This window comes from Spodoptera frugiperda, chromosome 31 (assembly GCF_023101765.2).
Source record: "Spodoptera frugiperda isolate SF20-4 chromosome 31, AGI-APGP_CSIRO_Sfru_2.0, whole genome shotgun sequence".
NCBI lineage: Eukaryota > Metazoa > Arthropoda > Insecta > Lepidoptera > Noctuidae > Spodoptera > Spodoptera frugiperda.
In genome coordinates, this window is record NC_064242.1 from 12,725,483 (window position 1) to 12,738,118 (window position 12,636).

The window sequence follows — 12,636 nt, forward strand, 5'->3', positions numbered from 1 at the left end:
GAAGTTATTGGATGATTTTCCCTCCTCAAAAAAAGGGTTATAATAATAAATAATAATAAATAGTGTAGAACCCAAAAATATTTGCCTGTGCTATTAAACGATGTGAAATCTAAAGTCTGAGCAAATGATACAGTCACAGTCTATTAAAAACGAGATCATTTAAATTCACAGCACAGTGCTCACAGAGACAAATAAGACAAGATAAAATACTTAGAACCTAAATAATACATTCATGAACTACAGTTGCGGCCATTGAATTCAACCCTCTTAATATTTTCCGCGCAATTTCTCAATCTTACACACTTCAGACAGAAATTTACAAAGAACGTAAGTACTTTTGGCACAATAGAACAATTCTTATACAAAAGTATACAAGTTGTATGACGAATCACCGATTGTGAGAGGTTCATTCATGAGATCTGCTCGTTTCATACATCGGCGGCCATATTGATCGAGGATCTATAGATACGGTGTGAAATAATGGTTAATTTATGTCAACCCATGACGAATTGGTTATCATTGTGTTTGTGGGCTCTTACGTTCGTTGGTAGAGGGTTACCGTGCTACAGTTAATCGATGGTACTCGTCTATAATGTCGATAAATGTTATTGTAGTATCTAAAGTAGTGACAGTAATGGGATGACTGAATGAGATTTAAAGGGTGTCGTAAATAATGTAATGATTTTGATATTGATTATTGCGATTCGGTGATGGTAAGTGTGAAATAATTCGTTTAAACATAATGCAGTAGATATTTAACAGAGTGGTGGGAACATGGACTTATATACGATGTAAATAAAATGTATTTCTGTAAGTATATCCAGCACTATGGCATGTGTATATATATTTATTTATTTAATAAGATGTCTAACAAAGGAGTTTGCCTGTTAGATCTAATAGATTTGTTTAAAAATTCTGTTATGATTAACTTTATTATTCAGTATTTGTATTGCAAAAGAAAATAAAATGAGCGTAATCCAATAACGTCAGTAAACAGGTGACGCTTAAATGAAATTCGTGGTTAATGTAGCGTTAAATTATTGTGGCACCTTTGTCGTATTTCTAATATAATAGCTAGCTATTATGTTTTTGGAATTTAAGCGTTTTATGAACAATTTTAAATAAATACAGGGAACTTTACTGTTAATGGTGGCCGAGTGATTGCCAGATGACGTGCGAAATAACCGAAATCATTCTTCGTAGATAGATAGATGTGGGGTCTTTGAATATTGTAAATTTCAAAATTCCTACAGGAAAAGTATACTTAAATAAGCATGAACGACAATACTAGTAAACGGTTAAGGTACAGGATATTCAAACGTTTTAAATATCCCAACAACAATTCAAAGCAGGTTAAATAGCAATGATACATTCAGTGTCAATTTTAGGTCCAACTCAAAGCATTTATTACAATTAAACCATTAATAGTACTTTTGAAATGTGGTTTCCAAGTAAATATCGATCTACTCCGTAGCTGCGGTCTGATCCGAAGCTGCGAACTACCTAGCGGGTTTACCGGAACTTAAAGCAGAAGTACGAACAGGGTGGTTTTTGTCAGAATCTGACACTTTCTCTCGCTTCAGCCAAGGCGGGAGAAGAAAATGCCTAATTGCTCAGCCCTTAAATAAAAAGTAACCAGCGATGCAAGCAAGAAACTTCGAAAATACTTTCTTATGGATGAATATCGAGTAACAATAACCTATCACTAACTACCTATTAAACAAATTCAACAAGTCATCCACTCCGTACATCAAAGAGGGAATCGCAAAGAGATTTAAATAAACATTTATCTGTAATCAAACTGGTTTTGTTAAGCTGTCGTTGTCATTGTCATGGTAATTGTATGAAAAGGAACGACAGTTACAATGGCAATATTTTTGTGGAATTAATTTGTACCGTATCGAGGTGTGATGTGTGGCGTGGAGCGAAAATTATAACTACGTTTTTTTTGAGAGGCGAAAAGCATCCAGTGACTCAGTAATGCCCCAAGTGCTGATTCGGAGCTGCGGACTACCTTCATAGGTTTACCTGGGATTTAAAAAAAAATGCTCCGGATCAGGCATCAGCCCTACTGGGCTCATTATAACATTCTTACTATAGAAACTGGAAAGTTTTACGTTGTATTGGATTTTTTTACTTTATTTTTAAACAGCTGAACATCAAACATGAACAATAAAGAGTTACTTATTTAGGGAATACCTAAACGACTCAGTAATAAACAAAACTAAGTAGGTACTTATCAATACACGATGATAGAAGCTACAGCCGTACAGGACACCGCGTCGCCGTCCTTAATAATACGAAAACAGACGTTAAGTTCTATAACATAAAGTTCAATGTACAATGTAGTTGCAAAAATAAGGGGTGTCCGTGAAATCGGTAGCGTATTATCGAAGAGTACGGTTGTCAAAATGATGGGATTTATTGGACTAGTGGAGAAGCGTTTCGAATGACATGCAAATATGTTCCAATGTCATTTGTTACTATCATGTCGACACCAGCAATTTATACTACGCTAACTCGAAATTTGGAAAAATCTTTTTTTATGTCAAGTTGCTTAAAATGTGTGTTTACATACGTCATAAAAAAATTGAGAAGAAATATGCAAAAATAAGAAAGTTACAAATCTTATAAAACGCTAAGTAAAGGTACTTTTTGAAATCACTCGATTTATATTACGCCAACTATTATTAGCGGAGTGTGCGCGCGGATCACTTTGGTCAAAGTCCGTGCAACACTGCACTAACTCATAGTTAGCGTAGTTTAGTGCGTTCGTGTGTATAATTGTTCGTTTGTAAAATGAACGACTTAGCGACTTTTACATAGTAAATACTTATGTGTTAACGTATTAATTAGTTTATTAATGGTACGTTGACTATTCTTTTTGTAAGTAAGTACATGTTCTTTATAAAATATTGAAATATGCATCAGATGATTGATCATGCACTACGACGCCCCGTACTACACTACGCTAACGTTAGTTAGACGTGTATAAGATGTAACATTTTTTTGATGAATTACGTTTATATACGGCTAACTTGCGCTAAATCAAAAAATAGAAATAATTAAGGAAATATAAATATGAGATATTACAAGGAATAAATTAAATATTAAGCATACCAAATTTCAAAAAAGTATCTTAATTAATGTAAAAGTTATCACGTTTTTCCCTTTAAACGCCTCTACTGTAAAGTACGCTTTTTGAGTTAGCGCAGTATAAATTGCTGGTGTCGATGTATAATGTAAGTGCAGTTGACACTGGCAGTATAGAAGAAAAAAAAATGTAAGTACCGTAGTTTTATACAAGGCTAAATCAAAATCACAAAAAAGCGATAAAACTACACAGAACACTTTTTTTTGCCACGTTGGTCGAGTGGTCGTAAGTGTGACTGCCGGACAAGGCGTCTCGTGTTCGATTCCCGTGTCCGGCGAAGTATTATTGGGTATTTTTCTGTCTTTCGAATTTTTTTTTTAGTAGTAGCACGGAGTCTAGAATTGTGCCCAGTATATGGCAATAAATTTACATTGGACTTATAACATAAATGGTGAAAAGTGGCTGTACATTGTACACCGACATTAAGTGCCGTAATGTGCACCTCTGCCTACCGCTTCATGGATAAAATTAACTAATTAGAACAATGTTAGTCACTTCTTGAATCTTTAATGAAAATTCTACGAAATGCCACTTGGATACCAGTATACCTCGGAGTACCGTCTTAAATCACGAGTTTCAAGATTACTTCGGCATAATTACGCCGGTACTACAATGTCGGTAGGTAACTTATTTTTTAACAACACCTACCTACAATCTTTTCACTAAGTTCGCCGCCATAATGTCTTTTTCATCATTCTTCTTTTTATGAATTTCGTGTTCGGAAATGTTGGCCGAATATAAAATTATGTGCCAGTATTTTTGTTTTGTTGTATTTTGTACAGAAATATTCAAATTATGTTAAAAGTTATCTAACAACACTCTAAATAAACCCAGTTTAATGATACTGACGTAATACCATAAACAAATAATCAATTTCCCACCCTAATTGCTAACCAAAAATCACAAAGACAAATAAATCAAATTGACAATAGGGAACCCACTTGATGACAGTCCAATCGTAAACGAGAACCGGCTGATGAAAAACAAATTCCGAATTCGAAGTTCGAAATTCAAATAGATACCAATGAAAAGATGCCGCGTGGCGAACTATTCGATAGCAAACTTTATGTATGCGGTTTTTAAAATTAGAAATATGCGAATTTAAACTTTATGCAATTGTAATAGAATGCCTTGTTACGAATTCTAGTAGTAGCATACATTTGCTAGCATATTGCGAGTGCCATATAAAACAATTTTAATTTGCAATTCTTTTCGAGGTGATTATTTAAATATCAGCTTTCTCTCAATAGCATAAAGTTGATATTCCTAATTCATTATTTTTATAACTGCAAAAGGGGGTCGAATTTACTTGTATGGCTGCCACGCGGCAACGCGTCCCTCCATAGATAATAAATGCTTTTGGCAAATAATTACATTATTTGATTTTAGACGGATGATGGTCGTTCGGCAAACATTAGGCCGAATCCCTACGTGGGAGATTTATTAAGCGTGTTGCGTTGCGTTTTAGGGTTATTATAAAATATATTGAAAACTTTCTTGTTGCGAAACAAAATAATAGAGGTTAAGTACAAACAAAATACCTACTTAATAATATTATATTGATTTCATAGAAAAAAAAAACGGTACTTCGCCTAATTAAGACTGATATAATATGTCCATTCGAAGCTACTAGCTTCACTGACGGACAAACTGACAGACTATTATTTATTTCTTTATTTGTTAACATTTCAAAAGGTACTTAACCTACCTATTTCTCCTTTTGTACTTTAATTTTGACTGTATTAAAGCAAGTTATTAGTAATGACCAATTAGTAGTTTACTGTAACACATTTGTTTTTTCCACAAATTTCCAAATCTGGTTAAATCCGACTGACAGATAACTGAATGTAGGTACTTATTTTCCAGCCTCTCAATTTTTTCAATCAAACCTATTAAACACATTGCTAGTCCCAAAATATACCTACCACAACAAGTGAATAGAAACTTGTATGAAACATAATTCATAAAACAATATTCCAATAAGTAAACAGTGCCAATAAGTTTACAAGGTAATTTATCAAGATAGCTTACAACTCAATATTCATAATACGGACCAATTGAATGTTGTAATAAATGGCACCGCCACGGCTCAATTAGAAAAGCTTTTGATTTAAAGCGGGACCGCAGTGTAGAATAACTCAGAAGTACCACTTCTTTTGTAAAAGGGCTCTACAGCTTTGAAAGGCAATGCTATTGGTGTTTTATTTCAAGTGTATCTATGATAGTATCTAGTTAAATAAATTTCATAATTATTTTAGTTTTGTGACAGAAGTCGCACATAGACGATCGATAATCAAATCAACAGATCCTACATCGCATATATGAAGTTTATATGCGAATAAACATGAGTAGAAAATTCCAACAAATAACAGTTGTGCAGAAAGGCCGCCAGGCATGATCACCTCGTCGATTCGATTTATTCATACCGAAACATGATTGTTTATGGTGGCCATACTCATTAGGTTTTCAGGACCGTTTTAATCTTGCATGCAAAATTAAGCGTTTACTTACACTCCAGTTAGTTAGTTACCAGCACAATACAACTTGCATATAAGGTATATGCCTGTAAGGTTAAAACCGACATGCATAACCGAACGTATATAACAAAGACTACCATTACAAAGATATTAGGAAGTTATGCCACACCCATTAAAAAAATTGTTCAAATTCGTTCGTTGTATTAACTTGGTCTTCTGAATAAACTTTATTACATTGTGTAGTGGACTACAAAGTTTTCGATACACAACCAGGGCCCAGGTATTATGGAAATACACTGAAACTATACAAGCTGCATACAAATATATTGAAATATGAATTAAAGTTTCATTAAAATATGAACGAACAACGAACAGTGTTGTTTTAAATGTGATACAATTTATTTGTAAGTAAATATTTTGTTAAATAATTGAAAAACAAGTCTATTAATATATTTTAATTGGCGACCCGCCCTAGCTTCGCATGGGTGCAATGGTAATATATTATGCATGTATCATACTACATGTAATATTCCCAAGCCTGAAAAATACTATGCTAAAAACTGCATCAAAATCGGTTCAACCATACGCGAGATAATTGCGCACAAACATACATCGATACATACATGATAAACTAAGAACCTCCTTTTTTTGAAATCAGTAAAAAACAGTGTTATTATTATTACACACAATAGTCCAAATAATTATTTACTATTTTAGGTATTAGTAGATGGGTCCTTCCATTAAAATAACAATTTAACATCGAAACAACAAACTGTTCATTCTAAACCCTACTCGCTTCACTATAGCACCCCAAAATGAAAAACATCTTCAATCAAATTTCAACTTCATTGCCAGGAGATAAGGTTGAAAATCCATTAAAACTTCTTGGAAATTTAGGATAGCTTGATGTGCTGTTAACTAAAACAAGAAGGCAACGGAACTTTGATTATTTCTGTTGGAAAACTAATGACGAACTAGTCGACAGATACAAACTACAAATGACTTGCCTGAATTAATTTGTTTTGTATCGAAATGGGCACAGGGTCTTAAATTCTTTGTTTCACCTTGTTTTTGGGTTAAATTAAATAAGTTTACCAGTACAGGTGTTCTGTTTAAAAACAATTTTGAATAGTTATAACTAGTTTTGTGATGGATTTTTTTTGTTACTGTAAATTTGATACGTCTTGCGACAATAATAAGTTTTGGCTGGGATTTTGTACAAACAATCCCTTGATGGAAAATTTTAACTGTATTATAGAAATGTAAATCTTATTATAACATTGTTATAACCTCTATGCTACTCAGAGCAGAGCAACAATCGCCGCCAATGTCTGACGTCACTGCGTTGTGTGTCGCAGAATGCTGCTCATGAATATGAGGATCTAGTATGGCTTGAAACTATTTCAGTTCCTCGTCAAACAGGTACGTAAGTAAGCCGATCACATAATAATTAATGTATTATGTCTCACTAAAGTTATAATAAAATTGTGTTATGTACAATTCCCGGATTATGCGTAACACTGGGCTTTTTTAGATTTTTCTAAAAACACGGAGTCCAGAATTAGGGCCAATATATGGCAATAGGCTCACCCCCTATTGCATGAGACTTATAACACATATGATATAAAGTGGTTGTACAATGTACTAGTGGCACTACGTGTCATAATGTGTACCTCTGCCTACCCGTTTGGTAATAGACGGCGTGACAATACAATCGCCGATTGGCCTATCCTAAACTTGAAAATACAAGTATCAATTTCAAGTAACCTAAGATTAATCTGTGTACATTTATCTCGCATTCATTTCCAACGCTATTGTATTTCAGTGCTATTGTTTTGTGAAGTCAATTACGATGTAAATATTCATTGACTCGATACCAATTGCTAGTTAACATGTAAATAGCTGTTATTTGGTTATGAAACCAACAACTTAGGATACTCGAATACTATGAAGTCAACGTATCATAGGTTGAGTGTAACGGTCAATTGTTTTTCTATACATTTGTCTCTTCTGGTGTTACGCGACCGATGATACGCGACGCATGTTCCGTGCGGATATGAACCGACCCTTAGTGTTTTTTGTCATCATCATCATCATATCAGCCATAAGACGTCACAACCCTTAAATTCCTAACCCCTAAAAGGTCCGCAAAGTACTTGTAATAGTTGTAATGCTTCTGGTGTTTCGAATATCCATGAGCGGCGACGATTGCGTACCATCAGAATTGATCCGTCCACTCGCTTACTGCCTTATAACAAAAAAAATACTTACATCTACCACGCTAATTACATTTATTTAAAAAAGGTAAAACATCAAAAATGTTCAACATTTTAACTTCAACAAAGTCTTATTTATCTTATGTTTGTAACCCCAACGTTAATAAGTGCTGGCTGGATGTAATTATACGAGTTTTACATTTAGAATTACCTTCGCGAGACACATTTAAGTTCATTAATTTCAGTGTTCATTATATTTTGGCTTTTAAATGTTATTTTTGGACTTAACTTTTATCTGGGTAACATGATTTATGATACGTAATGTTTAATTAACTACTCTTTTGGGGGTTGTGATTTTGTTGAGAATAATTATTGACCTTAGACGGTCTGCGGACTACCTAATGGATAGTCCGCAGGCTATGGCACTGGTTCGAAAAGCAGGAGTAGGAACGGGATGGTTTTTAGTCAGTAATAGTCTGACACCGAACACGAGAGAAGACGTTGAATGATTTTCACCACAAAAAACGACAGGGCTCAAAATGTAGAATATTGTTTATTACTACTGTCTGCATGCAGTGGCTGGGTAATCGAATGTTACGCAACGTGTCTTTGGCTTCGATTCTCACTCAGAATATTTACGTATAAATAGATACCACGGCCTCGCAGAAAACCGATTTGAAACAACGCTTGCGTTGTGTTTCGTTTTGTGAGTGAGGTTACCCGAGGCCGAATTACTCCCCTTTCCCAATATTCGCAATTCCTGATTCCCCAACAACCCTTAAATTTCTAACCCCAAAAAGTCGGCAACGCACTTGTGTCGTCTCTGGTGTTTCGTGTATCCATGAGCGGCGGCGATTAATTACCATAAGGTAATTAATCGCCGGTGATACGTCAGCTCGTTTACCGGCTTACACCATTAAGACGTCAAACGGTATGGGAGACACCATGTGGATCCCGCCTCCGGAGGATTTGTCTTCAACAGTCTGCTATTTGCAGTCAAAGACTTAACGTTTTTGTACACCTAGCAGGATTGGGTTTGAAAATTTATTCTAAGTAACCACGTTTGATATCACCCACCACTACCAAAATAACTATATACTTAAGTGCCTAGATATATTATTACAAGCACTTTAATACACTGAATCGTTCAGTTTAATTGTGGTTCTGTGGTTACTATAAAATGTGAGGTTTTCAATACTATTACGATATTTAATTAAAAGTGGCTTAACATATGGTAATATATGGTTAACACAATAATTAATTAGTGCATTACTTTATACACTGGGTCGGGTTTAGTTTAACGGTAATTTACTGTAAATTGTTTGGGTCGGTTTGGCAGTATATGTATATTGCAGTCATTTGTAAATACTTGTTATTCGAGGGGTCACAAGTGTATTTTGAGTAGTTGAGAATAAAACAGTTCCTCAATCTTCCTAAAAATAAACCTTATTTTGTAGCAAAAGAATATTAATAATTCCCAACATGTTTGTGATCAAAACCGATTAATATTCATAGACTATTTAATTATTTTTATGTTAAAACTAGCTGACCCAGCAAACTTTGTACCGCCTCAAACATTTCTTTTTCTCACCTTTTAAACCTTCCACAAATAATTTAACACCAACATTAGCCAAATCCGTCCAGTCCTTTTCGAGCTTTAGCGAGACTAAAGACCACAATTCATGTTTATAGATTTAATATTTTACTAAACAGACTGCTTTATACCAAGTAAATTATTATGTAAGGATTAAAAAAATGTTATGTTTTTGTAATTATGTCATATTACGGGAGGCAAACAAGCAAACGACTTATGTGATCAGAATCGTCCGTCTACACAAAGTATGATGATTCGTTTATCGATAAAAACTCAGAGTTCCTCTTTATTACCAGTTTAATATGGTTGACATAATATTAAAATTAATTAAAAATACACTACAGTACTAGAATTCCGCCTAGTAGGGACGACTGCATTATTAGAGGTCCGCATATAAATGTGTCCCCTAAATTCTTTGCAGCTCTTCAAATTCTCTGCCCTTAATGAAATCACTATTTGCCCTTGCATGACATTCCTACTTTATTGAATTTAATTTTGACATATACCATAGTTGAAAATAAAAAAAAAATAATAAATATGCGTAGCAAAAGGAAAAGTGTAGATTATGCGCTACTTTCAATAAATTTACAATATATTTTATGGATCGATTTATATTTAACTGAATTTGAAAATGTTTATTCATCGTTACTAATGAAATGGTTATGAATATATAATAATATATATATTCGAAATGTTAAGGACATAATTCCGTTAAAAATAAGGTACATTATACTTATCATTTAACTGCTAAATATTCTCCCATATCTCCGCTGGTTCCGGACCGAATCGACTCAGAATCATCTTTTGAAATCCATGCAGATGAAACCATAGAACGAAATATAGTCATTGATAAATTAATTATACATTTAAAATACATCTGCTTTTTAACATAACTAATAAATATTTTAACGTCACCAAAGTTGCACAAATTACCTAAATGTTAATCCGACGGAACTCTTATGGATGTATGGATGTTCTTAAAGTCAGTCGGACATAATACTTTTGCTACAAACCCGACTTTACGGCGGCTACGAGTCGCTACGGTTGCTACGAAAACGTTACATTTATTTTTTACTTACCATTTAATGAATTATTTAATTTCTTAAGAAGTTTGTTGTGTAATTCAAATATTTATTTTTAATGACAACTGACATGGAATTCGATCTCATCAAGTAGTTCCTTTTTGAATTTGTCGATTTTCGATATTCTCAGTATCAGTGCAGAGCTCAAAACTGTATGATTCATTAGATAACCAAAAAAAGTTAATTTAAATTTATTACATACATACCTCATCTCTACTGTCTCCATTAGTGAAAACTATTTTTAAATCAGTATTGAAACTATGTAATGAAACTTTTCCAAACTCATGATATTTCAATTACATATTAATGTGTAACACTATAGTTTAAATTGGGTTAAATAAACATAAAAGCCAATTAATTTCAGTTCGTACAATTTTATTATACCTTAACAAATTGTAAAGTTTTATCAAAATATATTTTCGCTTTTATACCAAATATTTAGTAGTTCATAAATTATTATTTACATTAAAAACTATATACAAATATTTTACAAGAATATGAGTTTACATTATTTAGTTTAAATTCAGCAAGTTCTAATTTAATTTTAATTACAAATAAAATTTTGTTTTAAGATAGTTTTAATGAAAGTAAACTGAATATGTTAAAGTGTAGAAAATTATTTAAAGTCAATTTTCCAATCATTAATTTGATATCAATTATAATACGCTTCATAAAGTAAATCGCTTATTAAAATTACTTTAAAAACAATTTCAAGCTTTGTAACAGCACTTAATTACATTGGCACTTCAGAATCTGATGATCACACGCACACAACTTTTCTTAAAACTATTATATTGTCAGTCAATCTATTAACAACCATAAAATCTTGATACATAAGGCGTAAAATTGCCTTGGATTATATCCTAAACCTTTGATAAATATTAAGTACAACGTCCATTGTGTTCACAGTATTATTTCACTGCTCAAGAATATTGGGAAAGATTCTGAGCTTCGTAACTATTGTCCTGATCACTTCCTACATCAATTTGTTCCTGATCACACGACTCCTGGTCCTTTGACGTGCATGAACTCTTCGCACAGCAGCACTTCTTGGAGCGAGGGTCAGAGCTCATCGGAGACTCTTCCTTCTTCAACTTAACGCGGCGGTTCTGGAACCAAATCTTCACCTGCTTCTCAGACAGCTTCAGACGAGAAGCGATCTCGATTCTCCTCAATCTTGATAGATACATGTTCATGGAGAATTCTCGTTCTAATTCCAGCAGCTGAGTTCCCGTGAAGGCTGTTCTGATCCTCTTGCTAGAGTCCTCTTTTAGAGGTACGCGTTTCAAGTCCTTTGAGTAGCCAGGTAATAGTTCCTCTGGGTGACCCAGCGGCGGGCTAGGTGTTCCATTCCTACTTTCACTTGACAGCGACGGTGACCGTTGTCCTTGACTCTTTGATGGAGACGTGGCAACCTTGTATGGATGGTGTAAGTACGGGGAGACGGACTTCTTCCTCCTGTTCACAAAGTTAACAGGCTCCTGTTCTTCAGTTTTCAAATATCCTTCGAATGGCTTATGTTCAGGCTGTGCTTCATAGAAATCTGGGCGAGGCAGCTGATGCATCAATGGGTAGCGAAAGTTGAGTTGCTCCAGGAATGGCCTGAACAAATCAGGCGACCGTTGCTGATGAAGGCCAATGTTCAGCAGGTGGTTCAAGTTCCCCGGGTAAGGGTAGGGTAAGTACTTGGAACGCGGATCTAAATGATGACCGATCAACGCGTACGGGTGTATAGGTTCACTAGATAGTTCATTTTTCTTGCAATCTTTCGTATCACTGATCAGAGCGTCGACCAAGAACGACCGAGACATGTTGATGTGTGTAGCTCGCGCTTCCAACTCCGGTTCACTACTGACTATGGGGTGCGTCTCTGCTAAAAGTAACAATTACAAAAACTACCCCCACTTAGTGCACCCTATTGTAAAATGTACACAATGGTTCTCGAAGCGTTTTGGCAATTATTTGGCCCGGCCCACCCCTTTGTCGGTGAGACGTCAACCCCAGTGTTAGTTGGGGAAAAAAATTGAATGGAGCATTTTAGTAGCTATGAATAATTTTGTATAGGACGAAACATCCCTAATATCTGTCTCATTAAATCCAATTTGGTTACTGT

At 34.4% G+C, this 12,636-nt stretch overlaps 1 protein-coding gene across 1 annotated transcript; it reads right to left on the reverse strand.

Moving 5' to 3' along the window:
- Positions 1–11,257: 11,257 nt before the first annotated feature.
- On the reverse strand, positions 11,258–12,361 carry LOC118276361 (GS homeobox 1-like). The gene has a single exon (XM_035594636.2). It carries the CDS (start codon positions 12,332–12,334, stop codon positions 11,447–11,449), a length of 888 nt encoding a protein of 295 aa, XP_035450529.1. The 5' UTR covers positions 12,335–12,361; the 3' UTR covers positions 11,258–11,446.
- Positions 12,362–12,636: the final 275 nt, after the last annotated feature.

Excerpts from the sequence above, each read along its gene's own strand:
- LOC118276361 (XM_035594636.2), bottom strand. The coding sequence starts at position 12,334 with ATGTCTCGGTCGTTCTTGGTCGACGCTCTGATCAGTGATACGAAAGAT.